General features: G+C 54.9%; 2 protein-coding genes across 13 annotated transcripts in view; one reads left to right on the top strand and one right to left on the bottom strand.

Annotated features, from left to right (window-relative positions):
- The window catches only part of B3GNTL1 (UDP-GlcNAc:betaGal beta-1,3-N-acetylglucosaminyltransferase like 1), a 132,757-nt gene that overhangs the window by 95,316 nt on the left and 22,188 nt on the right, over nt 1–15,253 (top strand). For 3 of the 12 annotated variants that reach the window (XR_009595366.1, XR_006061260.1, XR_006061261.1), the window contains exons 9-12: nt 1,525–1,660; nt 1,779–1,847; nt 2,288–2,362; nt 9,504–9,608. Coding sequence is in view for 6 of the 12 variants with exons in the window: in XM_042256205.1 (XP_042112139.1) it covers nt 1,525–1,660; nt 1,779–1,847; nt 2,288–2,362; nt 6,735–6,911 (457 nt within the window). In the remaining 6 variants the exon portion in view is untranslated. The other 9 variants (XM_027974326.3, XM_060394944.1, XM_027974325.3 and 6 more) reach the window with 6 other exon arrangements.
- The window catches only part of TBCD (tubulin folding cofactor D), a 143,793-nt gene continuing 140,446 nt past the window's right edge, over nt 11,907–15,253 (bottom strand). Inside the window, exon 39 of the mRNA XM_027974323.2 lies at nt 11,907–12,123. Coding sequence (XP_027830124.2) covers nt 12,109–12,123 — 15 coding nt within the window. The 3' untranslated portion in view covers nt 11,907–12,108. The remainder of the gene's footprint in view (nt 12,124–15,253) is intronic.

The following is a 15,253-nucleotide window of genomic DNA, read 5'->3' on the forward strand; positions in this document are numbered from 1 at the left end:
TGATGCCTGCCAGGCCAGGATTAATATAAAATATATATATGTATGTATGTATATATATGATTAGTAAGAGAAACCAGATACAAAAACACACACACTGTGGCTTCCACTTTTGCAACAGGCAGAGCTAGTCCACAGTGACAAAAGTGAGACTGCTCTTCTCAGGGAAAGGAGGTGCCAGAAACTTTCTGGGGTGATGGAAGTGCCCCACATCTTGATAGGGGTGGGGGTTACCTGGATACCTATGTTTGTCATAACCGCCTGACTTGTATGTACAGCTAAGCTCCTTGCTCTTATTCTATGTGAATTTCATTAACAATTATCCAACTGTCTGGCAAGTATATCTTCAGGAAAGTAACCACTTTCCCACCATCCATAAAATGGGGGTTGGAAACTCTGGGTGAATAAAATGCAAAGATAGTTTTTCTGGACACAAGTCTTCTGCAGAGCTGAGAAGTGCTTGGGCACCTAAGATGCTCTGCAGGGCTAAGAAATGCCTGGACCTCTAGGATCTCTTCCACTGTCTCCTGAAGGTTCATGTGTCCGTATGTTGAGCTGCTGTGAAGCAAGCTGATGTGGAGGCGGGTCTGTGGCGGCCCACCGCGCCTCGCCACGCTGTGCCCGTGTATCTGGGGGGCAGGTATCTGGCCAGATGGCTTGTGCCACACACATCCATATCCTGTTTCCATGCGATAAGTCTTTTATGCCGGGACTCTTCTCTTTTTGCAGCGTGAGGCTTTGCCACCCACAGTGTAAAAGAGGTGATCTCATGTTAGTTTCTGTGTTGGATTAAAGTCTTTGAGCAGCAAAACCTCACAGAGCAGTGAGCACTAATTACACCTTCAGGCTTGTCAATAACTGAATTCCTTCAAAGTCTTTCCCCAAAAGCCCTATGAGAGGCTCCTTGAATCTTGTCCTTTACATTTTAAATTGAGAATGATCAACATTTATATCATTTAACAGTTTCACTATGAAATACTTCCAACAGCCAGAAGGCATGGGGGAATCGTCTTTAAGATGAAGTTACCCATTTCCCCAAATCTCCTGCATCTCCCAGGTTCCATTTCCTGGTGTCCCAAGTGGGAAGTTTATTTGCCACAGGACCCATTTCTTTATACTTTGATCACGTGTGATGTCCTCTAAACAGTATACTTTTCCTCTTTAAAAATGTGATGTTGGTGGCACATTCTGCCTCATTCTTTCTGAAAGTGGCAGGTGCTGGACACCAGGGCAGCCAAGTCTCCCTTGGGCTCCTGTGCCTGGTGTCCCCCACATCTCCTGAGCACGTGGACATGAGCTGGGCATGTCCAAGGGTCCATGTGGGGCAAGGAGTGTGACCTTGTCGTCCACGCTCCTGGGTTCAGTCACTCAGCCAATAGCTGGAGCACTGCCGCTCCCCGCTGCCTCAACCCGGGCCCCAGACCAGGGGGACTTGTGGGGCGGGCTCCAGGTCAGGGAGGCAGGCCTGGGGCATCAGAGGCCCCGCACTCCTCGCTCACACCCCTCACCCACCCCTCACCCCTGCAGGACCACCATCTGGGCCCACCGTGTCCGCTTCCTGGAAGAGCAGGCCCTGCCCCACTGGGCAACTTTCACCATCTGGAACGCGGGCCGGCAGGGCCGCCGGCTCTACCGCAGCCTGACGGCGGGCTCACAGCGCAAGGTGGGGGCCTGACCCTGTACCACCCCCAACTCCGCCCCAGCCCCATCCCAGCCCCACCCTGCCCGTCAGGCAGCACTGCCCCTGATACCCCTGAGGCTGTGTCCTGTGTCCTTCCCAGGTGGCTGCCTTCTGCGACGTGGACGAGAACAAGATCAGAAAGGGCTTCTACTGCTATGAGGACTCTCAGGTGCGGGCCCCCCACCCCCCGCCTGGGAGCCACTCCCACCGCACCTGGTCCACCTCTGGGTGCCGTCCAGGCCTTTTGAGTAGACACTTCCCAGAACCTTCCTCCTGGGGAAAGGCCATCCGAGCCCAGATAGCTGCCAGGCTTGGCAGAGGCAGCCCCCAGGCTCCTGGAGTCTCTAGGACCCCAGAGGGCCCCGTGCCTGCCCTCTGCTGCCCCCAGCCCCACTGAAGATGCTATTCACAGGCCTGGGTCTGTCCTTTGCCTGCCTCGGGAGTCCTGGGCCAGCTGTCGATGGCTGGGCCAGGGTGTTGGGGAGCAGGTCCAGTCCTGGGTCCGGCCATGGCCCTGGTGCCCATCTGAGGGTGTCAAACTGTGAACAGGGCAGACGTGGGGGAGCAGGGAGCAACGTGGGGCAGCCCATGACCCTCCTTTCCTCTCAGGAAAGGCCCAAGCCCCGGATCCCAGTCCTGCACTTCCGAGCTGCACGGCCACCCTTTGTCATCTGCGTGAAGCTGGTGAGTATCAGCTCTCCTCCCACGTGTGGCTAGGACAGCCCCAGGGTCAGGTAGTATGGTGTGTCCACCAGGAGGGCGTGGGCTAGGATGGCAGGTGGCAACCACTGCTCTGGGGGTGGAGGGCAGGAGGGTGGCCTGCATGGGGGCGGGGACGGGAACAACAGGGCCACCTCCAGCCAGGCCCGGGGTGTCGGGGAGGCAGCGGTGCCCCATAAAGCAGGCTGCATTTCCCACGAGAGCTGCAGGGGACGAGGCTGCCCAGCTGCACCCATGTGGCCCTGCGCACGCGCCCACTGGGTGACCAGCATCCTGGCGGTTGTCTCCATCACACCCTCGCCTTTTCTCCCTATTTGTGGCCTCATGGGACAGGTGCTTGTTTCTTGGCTCCAGACTGGACACTGGGATCCCACAGGGAGGCTATGAGCTGGGTCCTTGAACTACTCTCTCCTCGTGGGGGTCTCATTCCCGGTGTGTGAGTTTCCATCACGAAGCCCGCTGGTGGGCTCTGGCAATGGCAACCTTCTCTTGGCTTTGGAGCCCTCAGCCAGCTGGCCTGCCCGTCTCTTCTCCTTGGTTTCCTCCTTGGTCGACTGGTGTTCAGCACATTTTCTCTGAACAACAAGACAAGTTGTGACTTGTCTTTTCATAGGTTCTTCCCAGAAAAACTTACTTTCAACACAGTACGTTTATCAGCTTTTCTCATGATGAACACTTCTAGTGTCCCCCCATTTTGGAAATTCCTCCTTGTGGTCAGAAAGATAGTCACCGATGCAAGTGTAAAGTGTCCTTAACCCACCTGGACTGTGGGGCCAGTCCTGTGGGCTTGTGTAGGGTGGGGCTGCCCCAAAGTGTCCCCGGTGGTGGGGGGGGGCGGTGGTGGGTGAGTGAGCAGGGCCCCGTGCTGTGCCCTGGGGACGTGGGACAGTACACAGATGTGCACACAGGCGGCGGCTTCCAGCCTCTGAGGTTGGAACTTCAGTAACCAGGGTGCCAGGCCAGAGGCCTTCCTGGAGGCAGTGGCTTTTGCAGAAGGGAGGCAGTGTTCATTCAACAGTTAGGCAACAGCAGCAGGCAGGCGAGAAGGACCCGCCTCTCACCCCCACCTCAAGCGCAGGCGTTCGCTGAGTCTTGGGCTCAGGGAGCCCATGGGCCCACACACGCTTTCACAGAAAGGTGGCCCACTCCGCGTGTACGCAGTGGACAAGCCCGTGGAGGGCACCAGAGAAAGGAGAGCCCTTCGCTGGTGACTGGTTTTAAGATCCCAGGCCGCCTCCTGTACCTCCTTCTGCACCGTAGCGTTACTCACAGCTTCTAGTGCAGTTAACTGTGGTCCAGGGGTCCCCCAGAGGGGCCAGGGCAGCCCACGCTGATGGGGGATGTTGCTTCCCTGAGGCTGTGCTCCCGCGGGGCTCAAGCTGACATGGGGGGGCGTTGCAGTGTGTTGGTCAGGCAGGGGTCACGTGCGGGGCTGGAGCACAGGCTGGGCATCCCTATTCTTCCCATCACTCAAAGCACCACTGTGGTGAAGTCACTCAACTGTTGGGAGAGCGGGCGTGAGGACAGGCTGAGCCCAGGAGCCTGGTGCAGGGAGTGGCCTCAGAGCGCCAGCTGGTCCCGCGTGGCCAGGCCCAGCCCTGGGCTCCAGCCCCACAGAAGCTGCGAGGCCATAGAGGTGAGGTTCCCACTGCTCAATCGGTGACTTTGACCCATGGGTGAGCTGAACACGTGGACCAGGACATAACTTCAGGGGCATAACAGGCTTTGTCAGTCTGAACAAGGCCACGTGAACATTCAGGTCCGATTTCCGTGGGACATGTATTCAGTTCTCTCAGACACAGACCTGCGGTGGAATCGCTGGTCTTGGGGCAACTTACACTCCACCCGTCATGGAGAGGTCCCAGTTTCTCGCATCCTCTCCCACCTCGTGACGTGTGTTCATCACAGTTGTCCTGGTGGGTGACATGGCTCTTACAGTGGTTGTGGTTTGCGTCTGACAACAGTGGACTCAACAGCATCTTTTCATGGGCTCGCTAGACATTTCTTTGTCTCCTCTGGAGAACTGTCTGTTCAAGTCCTTTGCCCATTTTCTGATCAAGTTGTCTTTTAATCGAGTCCTGAGAGTTCTCTATAGTTCTAGATTCAAATCCCCGATCAGATGCTTCGGCAAAAGTTTTTTCCTACTCCGTGAGCTGTCTTTTCACTCTATTAATGGTGTCCTTTGGTGCGCAGAAGTGCTTAACTTTGACATAGTCCATTTTATCAATTTTTAAAGAATACTATTTATTTTTGGCTGGGTTGGGTCTTGCTTGTAGCCTGTGGGATCTCTTGTGGTGGTACCTAGGCTCAACAGTTGCATCAGGCAGGCTTACTTGCCCCACGACCTTAGTTCCCCAACTAGGAACTGAACTCAGATCCCCTGCCCTGGAAGGCAATTTCTCAACCACTAGACCACCAGGGATGGCCCCATTTTATGTATTTTAAATTTGACTGCTCCTGTTTGGTGTCACAGCTAAGAAAATAGCACCCAATCCAGGGTCATGAAGATTTACCCCTGTGCTTTCTTCTAAGAGTTTTATGGTTTCTGCCCCTTCATTTAGGTCTTGGACCTATTTTGAGTTGATGTTTGTGTGTGGGCTCAGTAGGGGCCAGTTTCATGCTTTTGCTGGTGGCTGTGCAGTGACAGTCCCGGGGCCAGGTAGCCAGATGGCTCCAGTGCCAACTTGTCACCCTGAGGTTTTCTTGTTCGACTCTTTGCCAGGTTCAACCTGTGTTATTTAACTAACGCTGTATAGAAACTACAAACTTAGGCCCAAACAGCACACATTTCTTATTACTTCACATTTCTGTGGGTCAGAGGTCCAGGTGCCACAGGTGGGTGCCAGCTTCGGGTGGGAGCGGTGGCGCCTGCCAGGATGCCCGCTCACTGGGAGGCTCACATGCAGCAGGTTTGCTTCCAGACTCTCGTGGTCACTGGCAGCCATCAGAGCTCAAGGATGTGGGCCAAGGGCCTCAGTGCTTTGCTGGCTGTTTGCCACCTGCCCCCACTCCCCCCGGGATGGCAGCTTATTCTGTGAAAGCCAACAAGGGGCTGGGTCTGTAGCAAGACGCCCATCCCAGCAATGCGTGACATCATGGAGGTGACACGCTAGAAGCAGGGCTTCCACGGGGCGCGGGCGCTGAGTCAGGGTCACGGACTCCCTGCTCCTGTGGCCCTCACCCACCTGGTCTTGGGTTTCCTGGTTTGAAAGCAGTTTCCTGAGAGGCCAAGAGAAGCGATGTACCAAGTTGCCAGGGACATTGGATGAACGATGATGGGGTTGCAAGGAGCAGTTGTAACGTGAAAACTTAAACTATACACAGATGATACCTAATTTTTCAAAGATGGGTTCTCTTAAGGGTCTACTTCTCAGGGACCCAAAATAGCCATGAAGCAGACACCCCCACCCACGCAAACCTTCCCTGGGGAGCGGACATTGGGTGGGGAGGGAGCACCGTCCCCGTCCCGCCACCTGCTCTGCGCCTTTGGAGGGTCCAGAGGCAGAAACGCAAACACCACGTGGTGTGCAGGGTCCTCCTCAGCCAGGGACCGAAGCCTTGCCCCTGCACTCCCCGAGTGTTTTAAACCGCCAGCATGCTGTACATGCTTATTCTGTATTTTGCTTTTTCACCTGATGGTGTATCTTGGAGTTAATTCCACATAAACCCACTGGCGCCACCTAACCCTGTCGTGCTCACCTTCACCATGAAGGGAGCTTTCCAGCACATTGGGCCAAAGCATTGAGCCCCAACTCCCCCAACCTGCGATCAAGGCAGATTCTAGCCTTGTTTCTTCATCATTGTTTCCTAAAAAGATTAAAAGCTTTAAAAAGAAAACTACCCAAGCAACACTATCTCACCCTAAATTTTCAGATATCCCATCAGTGTTGAAATCTGCCTTATAGGCGTGTTTTATCTTTTCACGCTTGTGTGCCCGAATGCAGACCTGAGGTAACCTCCGCCTCCCTCTTGCGACCTGTTTGTTGACGAAACTGGCTTGTGGTGTAAAGTGTTTCTAGGGGCTCAGGTCCAGGGTTCCTTGTGTCGGCAGGAACACCTCCTTCACTGCTGGCTAGAGGAGCTTCTGAGGGAATCACGTCCCTCGTCCTAAAAATATCTGCATCCTACTCAATTATACGGATGTTTCATACATTTATTATCCAGATATTATCTATTATTAGCTTACAGAAAATGTACAGAGTGTAGCATCTTGCAGAAAAACCCCAACGACCTTTTTGGCCAACCCAATACTTACTGATATAGCTTTAGGCCATTTTTATTCTTTGCTGTTAGAAATAACGCCGCTTATCTTTATATATGCATAATTTTGCTCAAGTGGCTACACGCTTGGGAGAAATGTTTGAAAGGTACTGGTCAACGAGCATGCCCGCCATCAGCCATGAGACCAGCCATTCCATCCCTGGAGGCTGAGCCAGTTTACACCCCCACCCGGAACCCTTCTCCAGTGGGACGCGATGTCCCGTCTTTGCAAGCTGCTGCTGAGAAACAGTAAGGCCGTGGTTCCAACCGGCGAGGTCACGTCGTGGGTAAGGAGGGCGTCTCGTCACGCTGGTGATCATCTGCTCCCTTTGGTACATTATCCTTTGCACTGGCCCGTTTCTCTGTTGGTCTGTTTTTCTTTAGCAACAAAAACCAACCACTGTCTGTGAAGTGCTGCAGATTCTTCTGTGCCATTTGACTAAATTTGTATCTTTCGCCACTTGGAAGTTTTTTATTCAGGTATAGTCAAAATAATTTTTCCTTTTAAGGCTTTTAGATGTTTTATTCATTCTAAGACAATCATTCCTCGTTATGAAATTTTATAAAAACATCTAAGTCTAGTCCTCAGACTCCAGCATTTTCCTTAAATCTTTGATACAACTGGAATTTATTGTGTTATGGAGACTGTTTCTTTCCATGAGGATCCTCAGTTGTCCCCACGTCATTTGGTGAGACGCCCGTCTTTGCCTGTCAGCGAGTGCCATCTTTGTGTGTTAGGTATGAATGTGTATTGCGAGCTACTTCTGGAGTGCTGGCCTTTTTCTACTGATCTGTCTGCTTCGCATCGTTACTGACCGTAGCTTTATAATGTTCACCACCGAGTGCAGCTAGTCTTCCTTCATTATTCTTTTTAGAACTTTTCTCACATTTCTTCCACTTACTCTTCAAGGCCATGCCAGGTCTTAGCTGCAGCATGTGGGATCTAGTTCCCTGACCAGGTATCGAACCCAGGACACCTACACCGGGAGTGTGGAGTCTTAGCCACTGAACCATCAGGGAAGTCCCTCTCACATTTTTCTTTGATAAACTTTATTGTGAACTTTCCACACCTTTAGGAGATGGCCAAAGTGTGGCCTGTCAGCTGCATCTGTAAATATAGTTTTTCCAGAACAGAGGCAACAAAGGCGTAAATACGAACCACCTGCCCTTTAAGAAAACTGCGGCATTTGTTCCAGAACCTGCCACACAGTTTAACAGATGAGAAGCCACTCCCCCAGCACTGCCTGGTTCTGTGGTTCGTACTTTCTCAGCTAGTCCTTCCAGTCGGAGGGTGTGGTCCTGGCTTGTGTGGTGGAGTCGGCTGTGTTCTCTGGGGTCCGGCCTCCACACCACAATGGAGGCCAGCTGTTCTCTTCCCGTTGGTGGTGTGGGATCCAGCCACGGGCGCCACACCAGAGCTTCGCGTGGAGGGTCCTGACTGGCTTGTGGGGCGGCCACATCTGCTCTGCTAGACGCCGCCTAGGGAGTGGCCAGGCCAGGGGACACACCCGGAGGCAGGGGTGGTTCCGAGGCCCCGCAGCTAGATGGTGGGGTTCGTTTCTGCCTAATCACGGGCAAGGCTGAGACCTTTCCCACATCAGGGGTGTGGGTTTCCTCCCTGACGTTTCTGGCCAGCTTCTCTACGGGGTTGTGTTTCATGACCGGTAGAAGTCCCCTGTACCCCCTGGGTTCGCGTCCTTGTTGGTTTTATGTCTGACCTTTCTGTTGTCTTAAGGAGGTCTGTCTGCTCATGGAAGCATCTAACTTGAACAGTTTTGTGAAGTCAGTCCCCTCCCCAGGTCAGGGACGGGCCTGCCTGCCCGGTGGTCCCTTTATCAACCCAGGTCTGTGACCGGGCTGGCCCTGAACCCACACGTGTTTCCTTTGAAGATTGGAGATAATGGGAGGAGAAAAGCGGGGCTGAGACCAGGCAGCCTGTAGAGAACAGAACGTGGAGATTCCAGTTGTTTTCCAGGTAGAACGGTTTCCATTCAAATACTTCTAGCAAAACTTAGGTAATAGCAGTAAGTTGCAGAAACGGCCAAGGACAAGGGGGAGCCTCCATGTGGGGTCCCAGTAGAGGTGACACCCAACGGGAGGAACGTGGTGGTCAGGTCACCCCTCCCTCGTCCTGCTAGAGATGCCCCGCTCTGCTGGTTATGGAGGCAGGAGGGAACTTGGCAGGTGGCGCTGGGATGAAGGACAGGAGCCTGCAGGCATTTCCCCAAACCCGCTGTGGCCCACACGGGAGGTCTGGGGGTTCACGGGGTGGCCACCAGGCAGGCTTGGCCGAAGGGCTTTGGACCACCGAGTCCTGCGCCAGCAAGATCCCAGGGCAGACGTGGGCGGAGCCTGCCTCCTGCAGGGCCACGGCTTGTCACAGCCATGGGCACAGGCCTGGGGTAGGAAGGGCTCTGCCTGCAGCTGGTTGTGGAGTCACAGGCTCTGTCCCCCGGGCCGCCTCCCACCTGTGGCCCCTGAGGAGGGCGTAGGGGGTGGGGCAGGGGGACATCAGAGAGACCCCGGGATCAAGTCAGGACCAGGAAAGCTGGCTCTGCCCTGGACCCAGGCATGAGTGAATGGGACTGCCCACGTGAGCCTCACCTGACTCCCTGGGGTGGGTCAGCCACTACCTGCAGTGGGAGGGCCAAGGGCAGGGTGGATGGAGGCCCCTCAGAGGACCCCCTGCCCCCCATCTCCCTGGTGACCAGTGAGATACAGTGGCCAGCAGATTCTCTTGGGGTCCCTCCCTCCTCTCAGCTGTGGAACAGGAGTTCATAGGGAGTAAGTACCTTGGGGTCCCCAGCACAGGCTGGATAGAGCTGACCTGTCGCTCCTCCCACAGGACCTCACGGGGGGCGTGTTTGAGGACAACCTGAGGTCACTGAACCTGCAGGAGGGCCGGGACTTCCTTCACTTCAGCTGACGGACCCATGGCAGCTGCTCCCAGGTACGTGCGAGGCCCCCAGCAGCTGCAGCCCAGGGCTGAGGGCCCCACATGCATGTGGGGGGTGGTGCCCAGATGCCCCACAAACCCCACTCACCAAGAGGGTGCTCAGTGTTTTTACCAGGCATGTTTTACATCTGGTCTGCACCCCACCATGTATTTCTGACATGTGTCCACACGTGTGTACACACAGACCAAGACCCGGAGCAGCTCCCCTGCTTGGGGCAGGGGCTTGGCTGCCCACCACGGCCTCCTCAGCATCCCTCCCATCAGCGGCACCAGCAGCTTGTACCTGTCACTCCCAGCTCCCCATGGCCACGAACCCCAATGCCTGCCTCGTTCCCAGCTCTGGCCTCTGTGGGGTCTGTGTGGGGTCAGACTGTGTTAGAGACGTAGGGCTGGATGAGGCCCCCCGGGGGACAGAGGCTGTGCGCTGATGCTCATCCAGTGGGGAGTCACCCCCTCTCTGGGTGTGGCGGAGACCTGGGTTGTGGAGGGAGAGGCCCGCAGTGGCTGGCAGGGGCTGCGGGTGTGAGTGGGCAGGGGAGCGCCTCTTTCTCTGGTTGGTCCTGTGTTGGAGGTGTGACCAGAACTGGGGAAGTGGCAGTTCTGACCACATCCTGGCCACTGGGCGTCCGCAGCTACAGCGGTCCTGAGTTGAGAATGGCCTGGCAGTGCCCATTTCTCCATTTGGTCTCTTGGTCTCAGGAGCCCAGTGGCTCTTCCCTGAAGGTGATGCTGGTGCCACTGGGCTTGTCTCCTTGATCCAAGAGAAATCGACGTGTTGAGTTGTTAGAATATTTAGCAACAACCGGTTTTGATGACATCATCAGCAATGCCGGAGTGAGTGATGACTCCCAGGGATGGAGCCCTGCCCTAGTAGTTCACATGAACAAGGCAATAACTCCTGGCGCCAAGGAGGGTCAAGAGGGCTTGAAGAATCAGGAGTGGCCGCGTTGTAAAGCCACATCTGAGTCGGAATTCCCAGCCTCGGTGATTAAAGCACTGTGGTCTCTGTGTGCAGAGGGTCTTGGAAGACCCTTCACAAAATACAAAGGTGTCAGTCAGAGGCAGGAGAACTGGTGTTCTGGCCACAGGGCTCTAAAACCCAAAACTGTGTGTATTCATACTGCTGCTGCTGTTGTCAAAATTCTACGCGCTTTTGAAAATCCACACAGAAGCTGTTATTCTGTTATGTGGTCACTGTTTCCAGGAATCTGCCTGAAGATGTTTTTGTCATCAAAACTGGGAGGGGCTCCCACCGGCATCGAGGTTGTTGCTAAATATTCTGCAACACACAGGACAGTTCCCACAGCAGTTACTCGACCTCAGATGGCAACAGTGGAGACTGGAAACCAGCTGCGCACCAGGGAGGTCTGCTGAGCCCAAAGGGTCCTGTTTGTTCTGAGCAGGTGTGGGCCGGCCGGGGCGGGCTGAGTCCACACGGCTCCCACGTGTCCCACAAGAGGCAGTCTGTCCTGTGGCCCAGGTGCAGTGGCGCCGTCCTGGCCCAACGGCTGTGCCTCACATGTTCTCACCTGTCCATCCACATCTCTGCTGTGTCCAGACCTCACCCCGGGAGGCAGCAGGCGGGCGGGCCCGAACCCCCTAGCCACACAAGTGCCCAGGTGAGGAACCTTTACACGCACTGGCCTCTGGACAGGCCCGCATGAGTGCCAGCCCGCGTGGAGAGAAGCCGCCTGTCTTTGCTTCACAAACCCTGAGTGTAGACCCCACTCTGGACAAATGGAAAAAAGGTACAGACCATGTGGTTCTTCCACTTCCTGGAGGTCACACATTGGCACAGCTGTGAAGCTGCCAACCACACCCTGTTTCAGTGCGGGGTCTGGGCTACCGCCACAAGTCCCCTGTGCGGATGAAACTGGTCCCTGCAGCATTCAAAACAGTGTCAGCTCCGACTGAACAAAACCACACCAAGGCAGGTAACTCGCTATGGCCGTGTGCATTGGATGCTAGAACAAGGTGATGGGGGAAGACGCTACCACACAACCCCTCAACAGCCCCCGCAAAAGGACCCGGAGCAGGTACCCACTCCCACCCTGAGGCGTGGCGCCTTCTCTGCCCTGTGATCTGACGTTAAATGTGAGTCTCCTAGAGCCTGTCAGCGGGTAAGACCAAGCCCAGCAAGGCCATAGGGGGCTGCAGCCGGTCTCTCCAGGCCTGTGCTCCCGGGCACCCCTCCCAGTGGGTCTCAGCATGAGGGACCCTACACGCCTTTCTGGTTCCAGCTCCCCGACCAGACATCCCCACCGGCACCAATGGCAGACACAGGCAGGCAGCTGCTCGGCAGGGAATTTTATTAAATGTGGGTTGGGGATGAGGATAAAAGTACTGATGGCCAGGGCACTTGGGCGCAGGACGCACGTGAGGAGACGCCACCTTCAGGCAACAGACGCCGGGTCCCTTGCACACCAGCCAGGCCGCCATCTGTGTCTTCCCCGTCAACTGTGCCCAGGCGCAAGCTCAGCTTCTGGGACTGGCCTCAGCGGATGGCAAGCTGCGGGGACACGGGGCAGGGCCAGCTGGTCAGTCCCTGCGCCCCATTTCCTGCAGGAAACTGCATCTGTGCAGCTTTCCCGAACGTGCCGGGAGCCCTCTAGCCGACACCACCTCTGGGCAGCGAGCGGGTGCAGAGGGTGACTGTCCTGTCCCTACAACTTCACCCGTCTTTGTGACATTGTCCTAATAATGTCAAAAGCACGTTTCCTTAGGAAGCTGGTGGTGTGCGTGGCCATCACACAAGGAAACAGAGTAACACTCAGCTGGCCGTCCTGCCACCAGCAGCAGCACCTGGGGACCCACCAGCGCTGGCCCTGCCCCACATCTGAGGGGGGTCCTGCAGGGCCCCCAGAGAAGGCAAGGGCCGTACGCTTGAACGGCAGGCGGGGGTGGGGGAGACTTCACCTCAGGAATAACTCTGCCCCAAAGAGAAGAAACGGAGAGTTAAGAGCACAGTGAACTGAAGGACAATGAAGGGAGAGGTGGCTGAATGGAAGGCGCGCCGCGACCACCTGGGCCCTGGGAAGCGAGGGCAGCAGCCTGAGCCCCCTGCGTGGCGCCGCAGTTCTGACCGCAGTACATCAGGAAGGAACGCCGCTGACGAGCGGTCCCTACAGAACAGCAGGAAAACTGCAGGAAGTTAACAGAAGGGGAAGCGAGACGGTGAAAATGCCATTAACCACCGCAAACGATGCCGAGAAAGGAAAGAAAGAGGACTGAAAAGAAACCGGCAAACCAACCCGATAAAGCCAAAATCACACATTAAATGCAAGTGGAGAAAACACTCAAGTTACCAAAAATGGTTAAACTGGATTAAAAAGAGGTAAGACCTGTCTACTGTTTATAAGAAACTCAAATATAAGAACATACAGAAATTGGAAGTGAAATAATGAAAAGAGAGGCACTACATAAACAGCATCACACCAAGGAGACGTCGAGGCACGAAGCATTGTCACAGATAAACAAGAAGGTTGCCACCGCTGTGGCTCTCTCGACATCACACCAAGGAGACGTCAAGGCCTGAAGCATCGTCACAGGTAAACGAGAATGTTGCCACCAATGTCGATCCGCCAGGAAGACGCCACAGACTTTAAAACATACAGGCTCCTGTAGTGAGTGAAAGCAGCTCAGTCGTGCCTGACTCTTTGCAACCCTGTTGACTGTGTAGCCCGCCAGGCTTCTCTGTCCATGGGATTCTCCAGGCAAGAATACTGGAGTTACGGGGAGACTCTCCCTTCTCCAGGGGGTCTTAACAACCCAGGAATCGAACCAAGGTCTCCTGCATTGCACGTGGATCCTTTACCAGCTGAGCTACAGGGAACACAGCTTCAAATGCATCACAGAAGTTAAGAAAACTAAAAAAAGAAATTGAGACTTTTCTCAATAATCAACAAAATGGCAGCAAAGTACAGTCAGGCAGATTTGGGGAGCCCTGTGCAGTGCATTTAAGGAAAACATAGACTGAAAATCAGTCACCTTTCTCAGCCCCACCCCAAAGCTGGGAAACGGAAAGATCTAGAAGACAAATGGTGACTGACAAATAGCTGGTGGCTGAGCGTGGCCAGGCACAAGAATGAGAAAGCCTGGCACCCTCTCCAAGGAGCTCACACTTCCGCATGGTTTCCCTGAGGACAAGAACCAGGACCAGGAGCAACTCTGCTCCGGACCTGCTGCTGCGGCAAATTCCTTGCACTCCGGTTACCTAGCCTGTGTTCCCCTAAAAGGCTGGCCTTCAACAAAAACATACAAAATACAAAAAGGCAAGTAAAAGCAGTCTGAAGAGACAGTGCAAATGTGAGAACCAGACTCAGAAATGGCAGAGATACTGCAACTATCAGACCAGGAGCTTGAAACAACTGGGATTTCTACACCAAGGACTCTGGTGGCACAGTGGAAGCCATGCAGGGACAGACAGTGACGTGAGCCGAGACGGAAGGGCCAGAAGCCACCAGCACTGCGAGTCAAACAGATGCCTCCAGTGGGCTCATCCTGAGGCCAGATGGGACACAATCAGTGAACCTGAAGACAGGTCAACAGAAACTTCCCAAACTGAAAGGCAAAGAGAAACAAAAATGGGGGAAAAATCCAAGAACTGTGGGACAATTATAAAAAGACGTGCAACACCTCAGCTCCAAAAGCCGCAGAACACTGAGGGGTCCATGGATGGACACACCGTGTTCACGGTCGAGAAACTCAGAGCAGAGACATCACTTCTCACCTAGTGGACCTTCAGGCTGCAGGCAACCTTGGCCAAACTCCCAAGTCTATCCTACAGATGTGGTGGGAACCCAAGGGCTGCGAAGAGAAGACAACCATGAAGCAGAGAACCGTGAGACTGAGATAACTGGGCACCAGGACCCACTGTGAGACCCCAGAGCCCTCCCTGCATCTTGAGGACTGCATCTGTGGCTGCAGGCCGGCTGGCTCATGGATGGACAGACAATCTGAGAACAGAGCCACGTGTGTGGCCTGATGCCACCATGCGGCCAGGAAGAGCTGATCAGGCAGATCCTACGTCCAAATGTAGAAAGTAATACATTAAAGCTCTTAGGAAAAAGACTGCCAGCCCTGCAGGAGGTCGAGATACCCAAACATGACCATGTTAACTCTAAGGATGAGAAGGTCATCCCTGGAGAAGGAGATATTTGCAGGACACACGTCTAGAAAAAGGACCCCGAAGACAAACGGGAACCTGTGCCCCAGCAGCCTGGGGTGGCCAGGGCAAACCCTGGGGTGTGTGGAGACCCAGAGCTTCAACACCACACTCTCCTGCACATACATCCTTCCTCAACAGCCTCTCCAGAGCAGGGCTCATGCCCAAGGTCAGAGGGACAAGCTGGTGGGGACAGAAGGAGGGCACGCTCCTCCCCAGGACCCCAGCCCGAGCTGCTGTGACCCACCTCAGCTCCTGTAGGACCCACAGACTGAAAAGAAATAGAGCCCTGATCCTCTGCCAGGAACACAAATAGTCTCAAGTCTCCCAATGACACACAAGCTGCAAGAGCAGCCTGGAGCCCTCAATGTCAGAAAACCGCAGCGACAAGGCACACGCGCCGTGGCGGACGGCGGCCTCGGCGGGCGGACAGCAGCCAGCGCTGGGGGGACAAAGGCCCGGAGTTGGATGGGTG

Source organism: Ovis aries, chromosome 11 (assembly GCF_016772045.2).
Source record: "Ovis aries strain OAR_USU_Benz2616 breed Rambouillet chromosome 11, ARS-UI_Ramb_v3.0, whole genome shotgun sequence".
Classification (NCBI taxonomy): domain Eukaryota; kingdom Metazoa; phylum Chordata; class Mammalia; order Artiodactyla; family Bovidae; genus Ovis; species Ovis aries.